Source organism: Lucilia sericata, unplaced genomic scaffold, assembly GCF_015586225.1.
Source record: "Lucilia sericata isolate MDLA Ls3-8-SP2 unplaced genomic scaffold, ASM1558622v1 Contig000079F_arrow, whole genome shotgun sequence".
NCBI classification, from domain to species: Eukaryota; Metazoa; Arthropoda; class Insecta; order Diptera; family Calliphoridae; genus Lucilia; species Lucilia sericata.
The window spans coordinates 41,234-61,150 of NW_023994112.1; the positions used below are offsets into that span (position 1 = coordinate 41,234).

The 19,917-nt window shown below is 27.2% G+C and overlaps 1 protein-coding gene across 1 annotated transcript; it reads right to left on the bottom strand.

Annotated features, from left to right (window-relative positions):
• Positions 1 to 5,379: 5,379 nt before the first annotated feature.
• LOC119599533 (myophilin) lies at positions 5,380 to 15,875 on the bottom strand. Its single transcript, XM_037949312.1, has 3 exons — positions 15,659 to 15,875; positions 5,746 to 6,066; positions 5,380 to 5,683 (listed from the first exon to the last, which is right to left on the bottom strand). The coding sequence occupies exons 1-3, from the start codon at positions 15,662 to 15,664 to the stop codon at positions 5,501 to 5,503; spliced, it is 510 nt and encodes a 169-aa protein (XP_037805240.1). The 5' UTR covers positions 15,665 to 15,875; the 3' UTR covers positions 5,380 to 5,500.
• Positions 15,876 to 19,917: the final 4,042 nt, after the last annotated feature.

Sequence of the window (19,917 nt, forward strand, 5' to 3'; positions counted from 1 at the left end):
AGCAACATACTAACAAAATGACTTTTATTGTTACAATAACAAACATCACTTACATACATACATACATATTTATGTATGTTGGTATGTTAGAAGTATCATAAATTCATCAATTTATTTAGAACAGGATGTGAATGGGAAAAAATACAATTTTAAAATATGTATTTCAATAAGGTATTTTGGCGTTTTTTTCCGAACTTGTAGGATGAATATTTGCGAAAATACTCTTCGAATTTTTTAGCAAATAAAAATGTAATTATTTTTTTGTTTTTATTGAAGTTGTTACACTGAATTTGAGTTTTTATACTTAATAATTAATTGTTGAAATATAATGTATACGTCTTAAAATCTTCATACAAATCACTTTTGTGGGAATTTTCATAAAAAAATAGCTTTGATTAAATTTACATAATTAAGAAGTCAAAAGAACAGATTCCGAATTACCGCATTCCTGATATCCGATATCGAATGCGTATACGTAATATTTAATTTTCAAAATATAACGTATACGTTTGAAAATCTTCATACAACGGTAAAATAAAAATATTGATTTCATTAAATAATAAAAATATTGATTTCATTAAATTTACATATTTTAAAAGCCAAAAGAACAGAATCCGAGTTACCGCATTTCGATCAAGAATAAACATAAAAAACACATTTAAAATCTAAGTGTGTTGGCTCGATATCGAATGCCATCATCTCAAAAAGGAACACTAGATAAGTTTTACTCGATTACGTATGCTGTAATTCGATGCCAGCATTCTTAAGATTTTCTACTGAAAATTTGCTATTGATAAATTAAATACTCGTTTCTGAATTTAGAGATTAGTGTTCAGTATTATGAATTCCTTAGCGCTTTAAGTTTCCTCTTAAATTGGCATCACTTTTAACATGTAATTTTTTTCCAAATTATATTTTTGTTATTTGTGCTTGTATAAAAAATGATTACATGAGCATTAGTAATTTATACCACTTTTCAAATAAATAAAAAAACTCACACATACACAAAATATCCAGCAGAAAAATATCAAAAAACAAATTTGTAAAATAAATGACTCGTATGTATTTGAATGAGAGTGTGTGGATGTGTGTTTCTAATATTTTACTATGAACATCAAAAATGAAAAGTAAACATAAATAAAATTCAATAAATAGAACATGAATTGAATGGGGAAAAAAATTCTACATACAAATATCCGTCATATTGAAATTTTTTTTCTAAATTATACGAAAATAATTTGAGAAAAAAAAAGAGAAATGTAATAAAATGAATACACAAGCATGTACAGACATACAGGGGATAAGCTAAATTTTCAAAATTGACATACAAACACAAATTCAAACACACTCAACAACAACAATTATACAATTTCACTTATATAAACATAATTGTTGAGTTGCACTGCTTCCACAATTGTTTGTATGTATATGAACATTTTGATGAAACTAAACACAGATAAATAATTTTACAAAAAAAAAAAAATATATATAAAACATTTTAAAATAAATGACTGACTAAACGAGGGAATGACTGAGTAAATAAGTACGTGTGTTTTTGTATTTAAGTCAGTAAATGACAAATTAAATGAATGACCAACCAGCCAACCAACTCTATACATAGTATTTAAATAGAAATATAAATGTGAAAATATAATATATATATATTTTATATAAATATATGTATATTACGAAAATTTTATTCTCTTATGTTGTGTATTATTTCAAAAGTACTTCAACTAATCTGTATTTTTATACATAAATGTATTATTATAAATTGCTGTTTAAATTGTTAGTTGTATTTAGTTGAAGTTGTTATTTTATAAATTACACAAAAAGCATTAACTTAAGTGGATCAAATTATATAGGAATGAAATGAAAAGTCGTGTTTTTAATCAGATTTCTAGTGAATAAAATAAAAATGGTGAAAACTTGGATATTTCATTAAAAATGTTTAAGAAAATCACATTTTTATTGAAAAATCTGCCGTGTTGTCCTAATTTTACTGTGGGAGCTGTTTAGAAGACTCACCATCGCCCCTTTGGGCTTCTTACAAGCCTTTACATCGTTCTTCCGGTACATGTACCGGAACTTTGCTCAAGTATTCGAGCTATCTAATCTCTTACTATTGCTGTCCCATTGCTTAACTTAAGAGATGCAAAAACATCACTTCCGTTTACAACCACGCAGATGGGATGTATGGCCTCTGTTGAGTCGGCAACAGCACCTAGAGATGTGTTTCAGTAGAGCGAAACACGAATCCATCAAATAAGCCGAGGACTTGTTCTTACTCACAGAGAACACACTGTGGTAAATCTGGCATGAATAGAGTAAACCCTGAACATACCCGGACAATGAAGAAAAACTCCATGGTATCACTTGTAAAAGATAGCTTTCATCTATCATCATTTAACCCAGCACACTTCTCATTCATTCGGCACACTCATAGAAAACAACATGCGACACACTCAACCTCGGTATATGGGTGGGTAAGGTCCGCATACCTCTACATTCATCCCGTATCATATACATACACATAACACCAACTCATTTCCAATGCTTAGTCCCACAGTTATTCTGTGGGGGTATCTGTTGCGGGGGTATCTGTTGTCTCGGCAACAGCACCGAACTTATTCCGAATAATAGACATTACCGTGCATTAGTCTTTTAACCGATATTCTCCTTCCGTGAATTTAGGTTTAAACCACAGTCACCACGTGCATCCTGAAGGGACCTCCCCAATAACCGAGACAAGACAAAGTCCAAAACTTTGCCCTGCGGGCTACCAGTGTGCCAGATTATGTAGTTCCGTGTCAAATCGACCTGCTCGATATTTGTAGTACAGAATTTGTCAGCCTTTTTTTGAAATTACATTCAAATATCCATATTATTTAAGATTTAACATCCCTCAAGAACATTAAGTTGAAAATTTTAAGGTACTACCTCCAGAAAACTGAGTTTTCAAACATCCATTCAAAGGGCTTTTCCACCACTGATTTCTTCGGATTTTCAGTTTTATTTATACTCCTCTCAATCTAACCTAACTATCCCCTAAAAACAAAACATTAATAATTGCCCTTAACTTTAATACTTCCGGTAACCGAAAATCAATATATACGCCCCAATAATAAATTCAAATAAAATTTCCTAAATTGAAAACAATGACGACAGCATAAATTCTCTGAAAAACCCCCCAAATGTGGCATAGAAAACAAATAAATATAGAGAATAAATTTTGATAAATTTATTTGTTCCTGTATATTTTATTATATACAATTTTGTTCATATATGGATATTTGCATTTGGGTAACTAAATGTTTATTAAAATAATATTTACTAAATACTCTAGCTACCAATATACCAAATTTTTTCATGTGCCACATTTATATGAATTGTTATTCGGTAATGATTTTTTTTGGTATAAATTGCGTGACCATTCATATCATTTACATTCGATACATATTCACACATCTAGGCAAGCTTACTCATATGAATTTATACAAAATATTGGCTTATTTTAACCGGTATATGAATGCTTATTAGGCAAATAGATCATGTTCAGTTTTGCATTTTTTTAATTTTGAGTCCAAAGTTCTTAAGTTGAAATTATTTTAATTTTGAGTTTTCATTCTCTTTTATCACTTTTTCTCAAATTTTTTGTTGTTTTGAAGTTAACCTTTTTTGCTAAATACAAAACGTATATTTTTATTAGTATTAAAATAAATAATATGCTTTATGCAAGTCTACTAAAAATGTAACAAACACACACACACACTCTTTCATAAAACATAAAAATATAATAAATTTATATAGAAAAACAGGTAAATAAATACAATTTTCTAAATATTCACCTGGGCTTAAGTTGTTGCCATTATTATTACTGTTGTTGTTTTGTCAATGTTTATTTTTTGTGGCATTAAACTTTGTGAATTTCTAGCATGGTTCAACACATTTGCAATGGCACTCGCACACACACACACATACACCTCAATACAAACAGTTTTTGTATGTTTATTAGTATAAATTTATATTGATGATGAAAACTGGACACAGTCTAACTTATATTTTTTCTCAAATAGTTATAAGCAAAAATTTCAATAATTTTTTTAATAATACCAAAGATTATTAGCATCATTATTTTATGTTAGTTACATAGTATAAACTTTTCACCATTGATCTTTACATATGAATAAATATTTGTAGAACTATGTTGAGGCTATATTTTTTATATATTTAATCAATGTTTGTTTGTATATCTTACTATGTTTGTGTGCGTTTGAGTTGTTGGTCGGTATTTTTCCTAAAAAATATTTTCTCATGACTTGTTAGATTGGGTTTAGTGCGTGTGTCCTTTACTTAATACACAGGGAATACATATTTGCTGTAATTTTTTTTAATCTAAAATGTCATGCAATTTGTTTATAAGACACATGAAACACGCACTGTGTCAAACTGTACGTATTTGTGATGTACACTGAAAAAAATATAAATGGTATTCTTTAAGAATTTGTTAAGAATAGTATCCCAAATAATGCTCTTTAAAGGTTTGCTTCAGTAGATCTGCAATTAAGCTTCTGTTTATATACTTTATCATTGGTGGCGTATACTTATTATGTAATTTTTCAAATATAACGTATACGCCACAGCATCCTTACGAAATGCTTTTATACTTTTCGCAAAAATCATGACAACATAACCAACACAATGATATGTATGTATGTATGTATATCACTACTTAATGTCACGGCAATGTTGAAAACTGAGCATAATTATGACATATTTTTAGGCATATATTAAAAATACGTTACAAGATCTTTGTAATTATGCTAAACGAAAGGCAAATCTATCTAATTTCCTTAAATAAATACTTGAATTTTATCATTAAATACCTTTATTTTCTCTAAGTGTATATGCGTATTATATTATTTCGAATTGATGTCTACAACTTTGTTATTGTTTGTTTATTTGTTTATCTTGTAGGTTGGTTGCTTTGCTAAAAAAAAATAAACAAACTAAAGTCCGACCTTGATATTTATTAAGCTTATCTAAATATATTCAGGTGTTGACACAGGCTTTAAGGCTCATACTCTTTAACAGACAACTGAAATACCAATTTATGTAGAGAATATATATTAAAGATAATATAAGGAAGTTTCTATCTAACACCTTTTAAAAGGTTTATTTATTAACCAAGAATAAACATGATAATTTGTTATTTTTGGGTAATTTTTTTATTATTATTAATATATTAATATTTATTTTACTTAATTAGAAAAACACGAAAAGAAAAGAACAAAAAAAAAAAAAAAGGAAATAACTACATGACATTACAAAAGATGCTTATAATTATAGAAAAACTAAATAAAACAAATAGAAAACACGAAATTCATTAAATTAAATGTATATTAATATTTCTGATGTGATAACAAAACGGAAAAACCGAATATGATAAACAAGATGAAAGCTTAATTTAAGGCAAATAATGATAGGGAAGACATTAGGTTTACATGTGGCGGGTGTTGCCGAAACCACCATGGCCAGATTGGGATGCACCCTTGTTGAAGCCCATTTGCAAGTTGAGTTCAGCATTGTGGGCACGCAATTGTTCTTCGGTGAAGGTGCGTTCGTTCTTCTCAGCCATCTTGGGACCCAAAGAGGGACCAGTGTATTCAGGGTGGTGTTGGGTCTAACATCAAATAAAAATGTTATTAACATATTGTTGTTAGTTTACTGAAAATATAAACTTACAGTGCGGCCCAAAGAGTACAAGCACAAGGTAACTTGGGGAATATTACGACGTTCAAAGAGATCAGCAGTTTGGAAGATTTCCTCTTCTGGTACACCGTATTTCTTAATGGCAGCTTGGAATCTTTGGATGTTTTCCATCAACTGGAAGTTGGTGCCACGTTCTTGGATTTTCTTAACAGAGCCGGGAGCCAATTTGTTGATCAATTTGCACAAAACAATACCGTCCTTCAAGATATCTTCATAATTACCAGCAGGCACTTTTTCACCCAAAACTTCAAAGATCCAGTTCAAGACTTCTTGTTCTTGTTCCTTGTTGCGGGGCTGCAAAAACAAACATAATTTTAATTAATTTTTTTGTATAGTTTTTAATTAAAAATGAAATGATTATAGAATTTAAATTGAATTTTTATTTTACAATTTTTCGCTTTAGATGCCATTTGCTGTTTCAAAAAAAATTTACATTTATACTTTATATTATTTTAATTTTTATACAATTTCTCTATAAATATTAATTTAAATTCATAATATTAATGTTATAATGAATTTATTATTATTTAAATCCCAATTGCATTTCATATACTAAAATATGCAAAATATATAATGGTTTTTCCATACACTTGCAGTTTTTCATTTGTTGTTTTTAAAACTTGTTCCACAATTTGATAATAATTAGAAACAATTTAAAATTCAAGAGCTGTGTGAGTTTGTGGTTTACTTGCTTTTTATCCAATGCACTCTCATAAATATTAAGTAGTTTTCTGTTAAATTATTAAATACAAAAATTATAATGAAAAATGTATGGGGAAAAAACAAAGTAGAAATCTATGAAAGATGGATAAGGATTAATGAAAAACAGAACAAAATTATTTTTTTTTTTTAACAGAGAACTGGATGAAACGAATTAAATTTGTATAGTCTAGTGTTTTTGAGGTTGTTCTCTTCTTTTGACTTTAAAGCAATTTTCTTCGCTTTTTTCGTTGTAGCAATTCGACCTCATTCCCTTACATTTCTGCTCCTAAGAAGTGCATTTTCTAATTTAAATTTTATGTTGATCACAATGAAACAAATCTCTTTAAAACTTTATCATTGAGATTATACCTTAAAAAACCTAATTCCCTACAAATTTGTAATATTTCCAAGTCGAATAAAAAAGATTTAAGATTTCTCGAAAAGTATTTTCTTTTTTTGGTAGCTGTTTATTTAACTTTTGTATGACATTGAATTTGTGCCAAAATTTGTTTGCATTTCTGGAATTATTTACTTTATTTCATTTTTCCGTTTGCTTTTCTTGTTCAAATTTTTATTTTTCTGCTTTGTATGTTTTGTTAAGAATTTCGTGCATTATTTTGGGTGTTTATGTTTTTCTATATGAGTTTTATTCGTTTTATTTGTTTCTAACTCAAAAATCTGTTTAATTTAATTAAGCCAATTGGCTGTGGGCCAAAAGTAAAAAAAAAAAAAAAAAAACAAATTAAAAATAAAAAAATCAAATTGTATACAACGCAACACCCACTTGAATGCGGCAAATACTCATACATACACTGTCTGGCAGAAAAAATGTTTAGGTAAAAAGAGGAGGATGAACTATTAGCTTCCATAAAGTACAGTATGTAATAGAAATCCCACTGCTCCAGTAAGAAATAATTTGTAGATAATATTAAAGATATTTGTGTAAAAATTTAAATTTCTTTTAAATTGCCTTATAAAAAATCTTTTTCTATGTGACTAATGTGTTACTTTTTTCACCCACTGTTTTGACATATACATGTGAATATATTTCAAGCACACGACCCAGTCATAAACTTTGTCTAAACACATTAACCGAAAAAATACAGAAACAGTCTCATGCAAATTGTATAAAATTTTTTGTTTGTTTTAGACTAAAAACAATAACATGCAACTTGGTTAATAAATAGACAAAATAAAAATTGTAAACATAACAATGCATATTAGTAGCAACGGAAATCCTATATTCATAAAATATAAAATATATTAAAATGAAAAAAACTTAATAAATTTTCAATAATTATATAATTTTTATTATGTTATGTACGAACTAATACTTTTTTTAATGAAAAAATTTAACAAAATTAGGGAACCACAACTGAACTAGAACTGAACTAGAACTGAACTAGAACTGAACTAGAACTGAACTAGAACTGAACTAGAACTGAACTAGAACTGAACTAGAACTGAACTAGAACTGAACTAGAAAACCAAAACCAAAACCTCAAATATAGAAATTTTAAAGACTTCCGTGAAATAAATTCCCATTTACTTTCGATTATAATTGTAGTAAATTTTAAATGTTTTTCATTTAAGTACTAATAATTTAAGTGGAAAATAACCCCAATAAAAGACGATAGACAAATTTTCATAATTGTTGATATTAATTTCGAAATTCAATGTTAAGCAAAAACTGCAAACATATCCTTTAAACACTTTTCTATTTAAGTCCACTTAAAACGAGTGTAATAAATTACAATTTCCCTAAAGTTGCAAACAAAGCAAATGCTATAAAAAATTTATTAAAAAAATTTAAGTTTTTTTTATTAAACATTTACCACACATTAATATGACAACAAATTGTTTTAATATTATGACCATAAAGTCATTTAATAACACAGTGTTTGGCAGTATTTCCCTTCCTTTTAATTTTTTTTTTTGCTAAATATGGTTGCAACGTGCAACAATTATAAATATCAAATGGAGTTGGAAAACAGCAGCAAATTAAAATTAATATTTTTATGTTTTATAAAAACAGCAACAGAATTATATAAAAAATACAAAATATAGAAACTAACGAATGTGTAAGCAAAAAAAATACGTTTATATTTAAACAAATAAAAATATAAAGAAAAATTAATGAATTTTATTAAAAAAAATATTTTAAAACTACAGTAAAAGTGTATATGATATACTAACACAGACAACATACATATATAGATAGAATATACCAACTAAATAGTTTTAAGCACAGGACAATGGCAGAAAATTTTTATATAAAAAATTTTATTTATAACAAACAAACACTCTCCCGACAAAATAAATTTAAAGTAATAATGAAATTGAAAAAAATTTATATATATGTACATATGTATGTACATATGTATGTATTTATTATATAAAAAAATATATTTTAAATTTGTCATAATCCACACTCATATAGTTAAAGTGTAAAATTGTATATTTGTGTACATATGTTTTTTTTATAATTTTTGCAAATAAATGTAATATTGTATCAAAGCGTAAAATATAATATATGTTTGTATGTACAAACATTTTTATTATAAGTAAAAGTATACAAAATATTAAAATATGTATTTTTTTTCTGTTGAAAACTGTCTAAAAACACATACACACAGCGTCAACATCATCATCATCAAATATAGTACAACAATATAATGTGCGCGTGCTAAAAAGTAAATGTATTTAACACTACACTTAAGACTCTGTTGACGGCAAATATAAGAATTTTTATAGGTCAGATTTCTAGAAATTATTTTAAAAAATATTTGGATCAATAATAATCAGCAAATGATGAAAGATTTCTTGTCTAGGGGTGATCAGTATATCAGTTATGGATATTCAAATCTCTCGATTATTTCCTGTGAAACAAATGATTTCTTAGAGGAAAACATTGTTGGTGTTATTCTTGAAAAAGTGGTTCAAAATTGGACGTCCAAGAACAAATACAGCCATATATTGACCTATTTTATTCCCATTGATCTTAAGTCTTAAGAGTACCTAATGAAGCCGCAACATTTGTTTGTCTCAAATAATCTTAGAATTCTAAAAAATTGTCAAAATCTTCTGGACAGGTCAGTTATTTATATACAAGTAAATGACATTTGATATAAGTTGGAAAACTTCCTATTTAAGGACGATTATATGTATAAGTTAGCAATATATCTTGCAATTCCTTGAATTCCAAAACCGTTTAACGAGTTCTATAAATAACTAACTAGTTTTTTTATCCATTGCTGCTGTAATCTTCTATGGCTTTAATATTATTAATTCAAAATAATAGTAGTAAAATCGTCACTACTCAACACATGCTGCAAATGGATTTTGATAAATATTTGTTTATTGTTGTATGTATGTTTGTTTGTTTGTTTGCTTATGCTGCTGTTACTGTTGATATTTGTTATTGTTGTCATTCAATATATTAAACATTGTATATGATTTCAACATATAAATCTATTTTAAGTAAAGTATTTCCAGTTTTTTTGTTTTTCCTCTACTGACAACGACGACGACGATGATGATGATGGTGGTGATAATGCTGTTGCTTTTTATATAAATTAAATTTATACTAAAGAATGTGTGACGGTTTTAGTTCCATGGTTTTTGTTTATAGTTTTCAGTTGAAAATAAAACCTGCAGCAACAATATTAAAATAAAAAAAAATTATATATTTCAACTTTCGATAGCATTGAAATATATAAATGTCAAGTAGTTTGTGACCACTTGTCGCCAAAAGAAAAATCCATCAATCATTTGTTTGTGGTTTGCCATCAGCGTCGAAAGTTGGAGAGAGGAGCAAACAATAAAAAAAAAATAATAATATTTAAAGGAAAATAAATTAATATGTTGTTCGTGAACCAACAAATAAAAATAAAAAACAAGAACAATTGTTCATTTTGTTTCTGTTGTTAAACATTTCAGCGAGAAAAAAAAAACAATTTGAAATATTTAAAGCAATTAAACAATTATGAAAAATATTTTTTTGAAATATTTTAACAAATGTTTTTTGTAGCTAGTGTATAATAGTCATGACAGATGAGAAAGTTATACTAGTCAATATATAGAATATGATATGAAAAGTCTGTCTGTCTGTCTGTCTGTCTGTCTGTCTGTCTGTCTGTCTGTCTGTCTGTCTGTCTGTCTGTCTGTCTGTCTGTCTGTCTGTCTGTCTGTCTGTCTGTCTATCTATCTATCTATCTATCTATCTATCTATCTATCTATCTATCTATCTATCTATCTATCTATCTATCTATCTATCTATCTATCTATCTATCTATCTATCTATCTATCTATCTATCTATCTATCTATCTATCTATCTATCTATCTATCTATCTATCTATCTATCTATCTATCTATCTATCTATCTGTCTATGTGTCTGTCTGTCTATCAGACTGATGAAAATTCTACTAAATATTCTTTAGTGGTCATGTCTGTCATTCTGTTTATCTGCCTTAAAAAAATCTTAGAAAAAGAATTTATTTGGAATATTTTATTGTTCTTAGAGGAAGAATTTTCCTGAAACATTTTATTGTTCGGCACAGCAGAGTATAAAAAATGTATTAAAAATTTGTTTGTTTATTAAAGATGAAATTAAAATTTTAATTGCTTATTTTTTTGTAATTATTGTTATTTAAATAATAATACTATTTTTCCACTTAAACCTTAATTTAGTTTAATTCCTCTAGCATTCAAAATGTTTGTCTTGCACGTTTTTTTCCCAAAAATAATTTATTTAGTTTTTAAGTATTTGTTGTTGTTTTTAAAGCTGTTTTTGTTAGAAATTAAATTTTCTCTAAAGCATAAATTGCATTTTCAACAACTAAATTTATTGTTTATTTTACCAATTATACAATTTAATTAAATTGTTTTATTTTTTCTATTTATTTTATGTATTTATGTTGTTTATTTTTTCCATTTTATTCAGTATTTGTAATTATTGTTTTTATTGGTTTTATTTATCTCTACTCTATTGTGTACAATTTCTACATAGATATGTATTTATGTATGTTTATAATTACATACATTTAATGTGAATGTCTATAAACAATTTCCATTTAATTTTCATTAGCTCTATTGTTGTTATGCATTTAATTAATGTATAACCAAATTAAAACTAAATTATAGTCAAAAAACCAATATCAAATAATATTTATACATTGAACTCAATGTTTATCTTAAAATAAGATCATAAAATATTGTTGGTTTTATGCTGAACTTCGAAAAAATTGAAAATTTTCTGTAATTTTAGAAGTTTAAAATTTTTGTTAAACAAACAAATGTTATTGAATAATATGTGTGTGTAAATGATATTAAAGGTTAAGCAAATATGAAATTAATTAAATTTAATAAATTTTGGGAGATTATATACATATTATTTGATAAATTATTAAAAATAGATTTTAAATAATAAGAATTTATTAAAAGTTATCAATAATATTTTGATGCTAGTTATGAACGATAACCCTTTGTTCCGGTATAATGTTATTAAATTTCGTAATTTTCCAAATTTTTGTATATTTGTTTAGATACTTTTTCTCATTATCCAACTTTTATAAACTCAAACACTGCCAACAGTCATTATCAGTGATAATTTTAAATACGCAATTATGTTGTTTATTTTTTTTTTTTTTTTGGTTTTGAAAAATGTAAAAGAGCAAAATATATTTTAAATATTTGCTTTTTTATAATGGTCAACCATTGTTATTATAATTTTTATTTTATTAATTAAAAAAATTCTTCCCTCTTTCACAAAAAACCAATAAATTTAAATTGTAATTTATTTGCGAAATCTCTCTCTCTCTCTCTTTCCATTATAAAATGTTAAAAGGCCATTTACTGAAATAGTCATTTAAATATTTGTGTTATTGGTTGGTTAAAAATGGTTATAGCTTTTTGAGTTATAACAAAAAAAAAAAAAAAAACAGAATAAAGTGGTCTTACTGTTGCATTTCCTTATTCAATATTATAAAGCTATAAAATTTGACTCGAATACTTCAGAAAAACTTATAAGTTTAAAAATATTGGTTATATTTTAAGAAACCTTGAGACTTCAAGTTCAAAATTATCAATTAGCTACTTGTTGAAAACTAATACACATTATAGCAACTCCCCATATATTTCTTACTCGTTATCCACTAGTCAATATTTTAACAACACTAATAGACTTCTGGTATAAATTCAACAAATAAATAAACTTATTAAAATTAAAATTTCATTTCGATTCATTTGAATTCGTTATATAAATTTTTTGTATTTAAAAAAAAAAAAGTTAAGGCCACAAAAATATCTTTTGTGGTTTGCTTTTGAGTGCAAAAATACAGGAAAGTTCTGTTAAAACTATATAAAAGTCTATAATTAATTTATGTTTTTTATTTTCGTTTTAATATCGAGAGTTAATAATTTAGAGAGTTGTGAACTATTGAGAAAATAATTAGGGTGGTGCAAAATAAAAAAAATATTAAATGTCTATGTCTAGACTATAGTTTAGTGAAAAGTCGAGTCTATAGTATAGCCTATAATCTAGTCTATAGACTAGTCTATAGTCTGGTCTAGTCTAGTCTATAGTCTGGTCTAGTCTAGTCTATAGTCTAGTCTAGTCTAGTCTAGTCTAGTCTAGTCTAGTCTAGTCTAGTCTAGTCTAGTCTAGTCTAGTCTAGTCTAGTCTAGTCTAGTCTAGTCTAGTCTAGTCTAGTCTAGTCTAGTCTAGTCTAGTCTAGTCTAGTCTAGTCTAGTCTAGTCTAGTCTAGTCTAGTCTAGTCTAGTCTAGTCTAGTCTAGTCTAGTCTAGTCTAGTCTAGTCTAGTCTAGTCTAGTCTAGTCTAGTCTAGTCTAGTCTAGTCTAGTCTAGTCCAGTCTAGTCTAGTCTAGTCTAGTCTAGTCTTTAGTCTAGTTAGTCTAGTTAGTCTAGTCCTAGTCTAGTCTAGTCTAGTCTAGTCTAGTCTAGTCTAGTCTAGTCTAGTCTAGTCTAGTCTAGTCTAGTCTAGTCTAGTCTAGTCTAGTCTAGTCTAGTCTAGTCTAGTCTAGTCTAGTCTAGTCTAGTCTAGTCTAGTCTAGTCTAGTCTAGTCTAGTCTATAGTCTAGTCTAGTCTAGTCTAGTCTTTAGTCTAGTCTAGTCTATAGTCTAGTCTATACTAGACTACAGACTAGACTATAGACTAGACTATAGACTAGACTATAGACTAGACTATAGACTAGACTATAGACTTGACTATAGACTAGACTATAGACTAGACTATAGACTAGACTAGACTATAGACTAGACTATAGACTAGACTATAGACTAGACTATAGACTAGACTATAGACTAGACTATAGACTAGACTATAGACTAGACTATAGACTAGACTATAGACTAGACTATAGACTAGACTATAGACTAGACTATAGACTAGACTATAGACTAGACTAGACTAGACTAGACTATAGACTAGACTATAGACTAGACTATAGACTAGACTATAGACTAGACTATAGACTAGACTATAGACTAGACTATAGACTAGTCTATAGTCTAGTCTATAGTCTAGTCTATAATCTAGTCTATAGTCTAGTCTATAGACTAGACTATAGACTAGTCTATAGTCTAGTCTAGTCTATAGTCTAGTCTATAATCTAGTCTATAGTCTAGTCTATAGTCTAGTCTATAGTCTAGTCTATAGTCTAGTCTATAGTCTAGTCTAGTCTAGTCTATAGTCTAGTCTATAGTCTAGTCTATAGTCTAGTCTATAGTCTAGTCTATAGTCTAGTCTATAGTCTAGTCTATAGTCTAGTCTATAGTCTAGTCTATAGTCTAGTCTATAGTCTAGTCTAGTCTATAGTCTAGTCTATAATCTAGTCTATAATCTAGTCTATAGTCTAGTCTATAGTCTAGTCTATAGTCTAGTCTATAGTCTAGTCTATAGTCTAGTCTATAGTCTAGTCTATAGTCTAGTCTAGTCTATAGTCTAGTCTATAGTCTAGTCTATAGTCTAGTCTATAGTCTAGTCTATAGTCTAGTCTATAGTCTAGTCTATAGTCTAGTCTATAGTCTAGTCTATAGTCTAGTCTATAGTCTAGTCTATAGTCTAGTCTATAGTCTAGTCTATAGTCTAGTCTATAGTCTAGTCTATAGTCTAGTCTATAGTCTAGTCTATAGTCTAGTCTATAGTCTAGTCTATAGTCTAGTCTATAGTCTAGTCTATAGTCTAGTCTATAGTCTAGTCTATAGTCTAGTCTATAGTCTAGTCTATAGTCTAGTCTATAGTCTAGTCTATAGTCTAGTCTATAGTCTAGTCTATAGTCTAGTCTATAGTCTAGTCTATAGTCTAGTCTATAGTCTAGTCTATAGTCTAGTCTATAGTCTAGTCTATAGTCTAGTCTATAGTCTAGTCTATAGTCTAGTCTATAGTCTAGTCTATAGTCTAGTCTATAGTCTAGTCTATAGTCTAGTCTATAGTCTAGTCTATAGTCTAGTCTATAGTCTAGTCTATAGTCTTAGTTAGTATATATTCGTGTGTTAAAGCTAGCCTATAGTCTAATATATAGTCTAGTCTAGACTAGACTATAGCCTAGTCTTGTCTATTGTCTGGTCTAATTTCCATATACCCATTTTTTAACACTTTTATTTTAAACTTAAATGTGCAATCCCCCTATTGCCTAAAAACAAATTCATTTTAAAATTTTTTAAATTTCTACAAAATTACAATTTATTACTACATATAGTAATTAAGTAAAATTTTTTAGTAAATTTGTGGTAACTAAAACACTTAACTTTTTTTTAATTCAAACAAAAGTGTTGTATGATTAATTCAAACACAAATTCACAGTAAATTGTGCTGGTTGAACAAAATTTGTACTGCAAGTCAATTGAGTGTATAAAATAAATTTTAATAAAATTATATAAAATTAAACATTAATAAACATAAAATGTTGCAAATTATTGGTAGAACACTGCAATGTTTTCATTTTTCTGTTTAATTTAAATTTTTTATTGTTGAATTAATTGTCAATCATACGCTCAAGTGGTTTTTAATGCTTGACTTTATGTTGAATTCTTTTTTTTAACATTAATTTAATTATACACAGGATTTAAGTTTTTCGTTTTATTTTTTTTTAATTTAATGATATATTGTGAAAGTTTTTTTTATTGTTTAATAAATTTTTCGTAAATAATATTAAAACACTTACAGCCATTTTTTATGTATTTATAAAAGGATAACGTTTGAAAAGTAAAAAAAATGGAAAATGGAACGTTTGCTAATTTGTCTTTAACGATCGAAACCGAATAAACGACTGACGCAAAAATACGCCACAATTTTCCATTTCATACCAGAATAGAAAATCCCAAGCAAAAGCAATTTTTTTTTTTTTTTTTTTTTTTTTGAAAAATCAAAAAAAAAAAAAACAATGCAAATAAAAGAAACACACAATATTTTGGTAAATTTTTATATACAAAAAGTTTCTGTGAGTGTGTTTGTGTGTAAACACTATTGGCCACAATTTTCTTATGAATTAATGAAGATCATTCACCAGATTGGAAAGACAATAATGACGTCAATTTGTAGTTTGTTTTTTGAAAAATAAACCAAAAAGCAAAGGCTAAGAAAAACACTAAAAATTCTAATAAACTCAATGTAGGCGTTAAAATTGTTTTCTTTACTAAATGCTACATTTTATTCTTTTTTACTATTCTAAACAACAAAATAAACTAATATGTTTTAATAATTTAAAATCAACAACATCCCCACCACAAATTTCGGCAGCGGAAGTAAATTCTTAAATTCCCCTTAGAGTATTTAGACAGCAATTATTAAGAAAAAAAATACGCTGAAAATTATATAGAAATCATTATTTAAAATTCAAGTTCAGGTTCATTATTATTGTTATTTTTATGGCTTTTTTAAAGGTAAAACATTTAAATTATTTTCACCTTAGATTTTTAATGTTTTCAGACAAAATAACAAGAAATAAATATAAACATTCAAAATTACGTATATTATTAATATACTTTCATATGGCTACAAGTTGAAGGCTTTTCAAAAATTTCGTTAATCGTCTAAAAACGTCTAGAGTGGCGCGTGGGTGCCAACCAGAGCTGGTACTCCCTAAACAGAACCAATAAATCATAATATGTTTTAAGCAAACACACAAATAGTGTGGTTGTGTGTTAAGTACAGCCTCTTGAAAAACTATTTGATTTTTTGAAAACATTTGTTTCAAAATATTTACAATTTTTTGTAATAAACTTTTGTATGTGTTTTATTTCTTTATTTTTGAATATATTCCTCCTTTCCAATAATTTGAGTTCTTTTTTTTTTGTTGAAAATTATTTAATTTTTTAAAAATAAACAAAATATATCTTTATTATACAAGTTTTTTATGTACTTATTTGATGAAATTTTTTTATTTATTTTTTTTTAAAAGTCAATATATATATTTGAATATTGTATGTTTGTTTATTTGTGTTTCTACTTTTTTTGCTACTAAATCAATTTTATTTTGTTTTCTTTAGAATTTTTAATGGAACTCATAATTAAATTTTCAAATTAAAAACAACAAAAACTTGTATATAAATTAATCAGTATAAAAAAATAAATTATAAAAAGAAAAATATATGAGGTTCATTTAAGAACACTTGCAAGACATGCTACATTTAGTTAAGAAATAAAAATATTAAAGAATTTGTCTTTGGACAGGCACAAAATACGAAAACACTTTTCCTAAATATGAATTCATATTTTGTACTGAAGGAGCTATTGCTAAAAGGCAGTTCTATGCTAAAAATTAAATATAAAATAGAAACGTCACATTTTACAAAGTTAAAGCATCGGTAAAATCAGGTTCTCTTAAAGAAGTTAGTTAGTTTGAAAGGAGGATGTACATATATACGTCAAATCCGAAGAAATACACCTAGGCCTCTATCGGGTCTGTTGTGCGGTCCTTAACCAGTGCCAGGATTGTTAGACATTTTCTGCTCATTTTACTGACAACGTTGTAAGATCTGACAACCATGTATCACAGCTTTAACCCACCAACCAATCGAACAACCGACCAACCGACCGAGCAACCAACCAACTAAGCAACAAACCAACTAGCCAACTAACTAACGAACCAACTAACCAACAAAGCAACTAACCAACTAACTAACGAACCAACTAAGCAACAAACCAACTAAGCAACAAACCAACTAAGCAACAAACCAACTAAGCAACAAACCAACGAAAGAACAAACCAACTAAGCAACAAACCAATTAACCAACTAACTAACGAACCAACTAACTAACGAAGCAACAAACTAACGAACCAACTAACTAACGAACCAAGAAACTAACTAACTAACGAACCAACTAACTAACTAACTAACTAACTAACTAACTAACTAACTACTAACTAACTACTAACTAACTAACTAACTAACTAACTAACTAACTACTAACTAACTAACTAACTAACTAACTAACTAACTAACTAACTAACTAACTAACTAACTAACTAACTAACTAACTAACTAACTAACTAACTAACTAACTAACTAACTAACTAACTAACTAACTAACTAACTAACTAACTAACTAACTAACTAACTAACTACTAACTAACTAACTAACTAACTAACTAACTAACTAACTAACTAACTAACTAACTAACTAACTAACTAACTAACTAACTAACTAACTACTAACTAACTAACTAACTAACTAACTAACTAACTAACTAACTAACTAACTAACTAACTAACTAACTAACTAACTAACTAACTAACTAACTAACTAACTAACTAACTAACTAACTAACTAACTAACTAACTAACTAACTACTAACTAACTAACTAACTAACTAACTAACTAACTAACTAACTAACTAACTAACTAACTAACTAACTAACTAACTAACTAACTAACTAACTGCATGGGGGCGAGGTTAAAGAATGGAGCGATTTTAACCACTTTCAATAGTTTTCGTCCTTGGGCCAAATTTCATCCAATTGTGCTCAAAATTGCGATATGTACTTTTCGCTCAAAACTTTACATAGAGGGAGTTACCCAGACTGACGGAGTTCCATAGCATAATTGACTCAGAGATTCGAAGCCAATTGGTATACTTTAAATATTTTTGTGCATCATCAGAGGTGTAGGGTATAAAAAAGAATATATATTCTGCAAAAGCTGTAAATATGATATAGAAACTTAAAATCTGAACTTTTTCCTATAAATTTTGGAAAATTTGCACTTTCTACAAAATTTCATATAGAAAGCTTTTGACAACAGCTCCATACGTTTCTAATTATTAAAATAACAAAATAAATAAATTTTAATTTATGATAAAATACAATCAGTAAAATAATATTAAATAAAAATTTAATTTTAATAGAGAAATATTTACAATATATATATTTAATTTTCATTATATATTATTTACTTTGAATTATAAGTATGTTTTTATAAAAAAAATACATAAGCTGATAAAATAATAGCAGTTTAAAAAAAAAAAAACATTATTTTTAAAAATGTTATACAAAGTGATGGAAAACGAAAAACTCAAAACAACAAGATAGAAAGTTTCTAGAAAGTTCTACCATATTTTTGCTCGCTATTGTGGGCATTCAACTCTAATTATCTTTTCATGTTAAATACAAAAAAATGTTAATAAAAAAATTAATATAATTAAAATACTTGCAAACAGTAGCAAAAAAAATTGTAATTCGATTTTTTTGATTAAACAAACATTAACGACATAGAAGCTGTTTATAAAACACATTTGTGTATGTGGGTGTAAAAGTGTAAATATTTAAATTACGCCCTTTTACTGTTGTTTTTATTTAAACAGACTTTTTGCGCTCTCGTTTTTTTTTTTCAATTTAATTTATGATCAACAAATGTTTGTTAACAAATTTTTTAAATAAATTTTTATAAAAAAAAAAAATCAAACAAAACCATGAAATGTTTTTAATAATGAAATAAAAAAAGGAAAAACAAAGAAAACTAGTTGCAAAAATAAGTCAAAAAAATAAACCTCAACGCCCACACTGCTAAAACATTTCACAAAACTATGTCGACAATAAATGTTGTTATTTTTGTTGTGCTCATTAGCACAAATATACAAACATATAGACATATAACCCAACAGATCCCAGCAATTCTGGGTGATACTCCCTAACTGGTGATATTATATATTTTGTCTTATGGTCATGGCCATGGTGCCGTTGGAACCATGGCTGGTATAAAATATCACTATTTAAATAATATTTAATATATATAATAAACGTCTATCTTAGAACAAAGTACACATAACTGAGCAAATTATACTTTAGGAAAAATTCATACAATACTACTGGGTTACACTGATATCATCTCCTCTATTCTACTGACACTAAAACTAAAAAACAAATTAATTTATATTGCAGCCTTGATATTTGTATTAAAAACAAACATACGTTTTCCCATTTT

Excerpts from the sequence above, each read along its gene's own strand:
- LOC119599533 (XM_037949312.1), bottom strand. Across the intron at positions 5,684-5,745 it reads TGTACTCTTTGGGCCGCACT|ACCCAACACCACCCTGAATA; the intron begins GTAAGTTTATAT and ends ATTTGATGTTAG.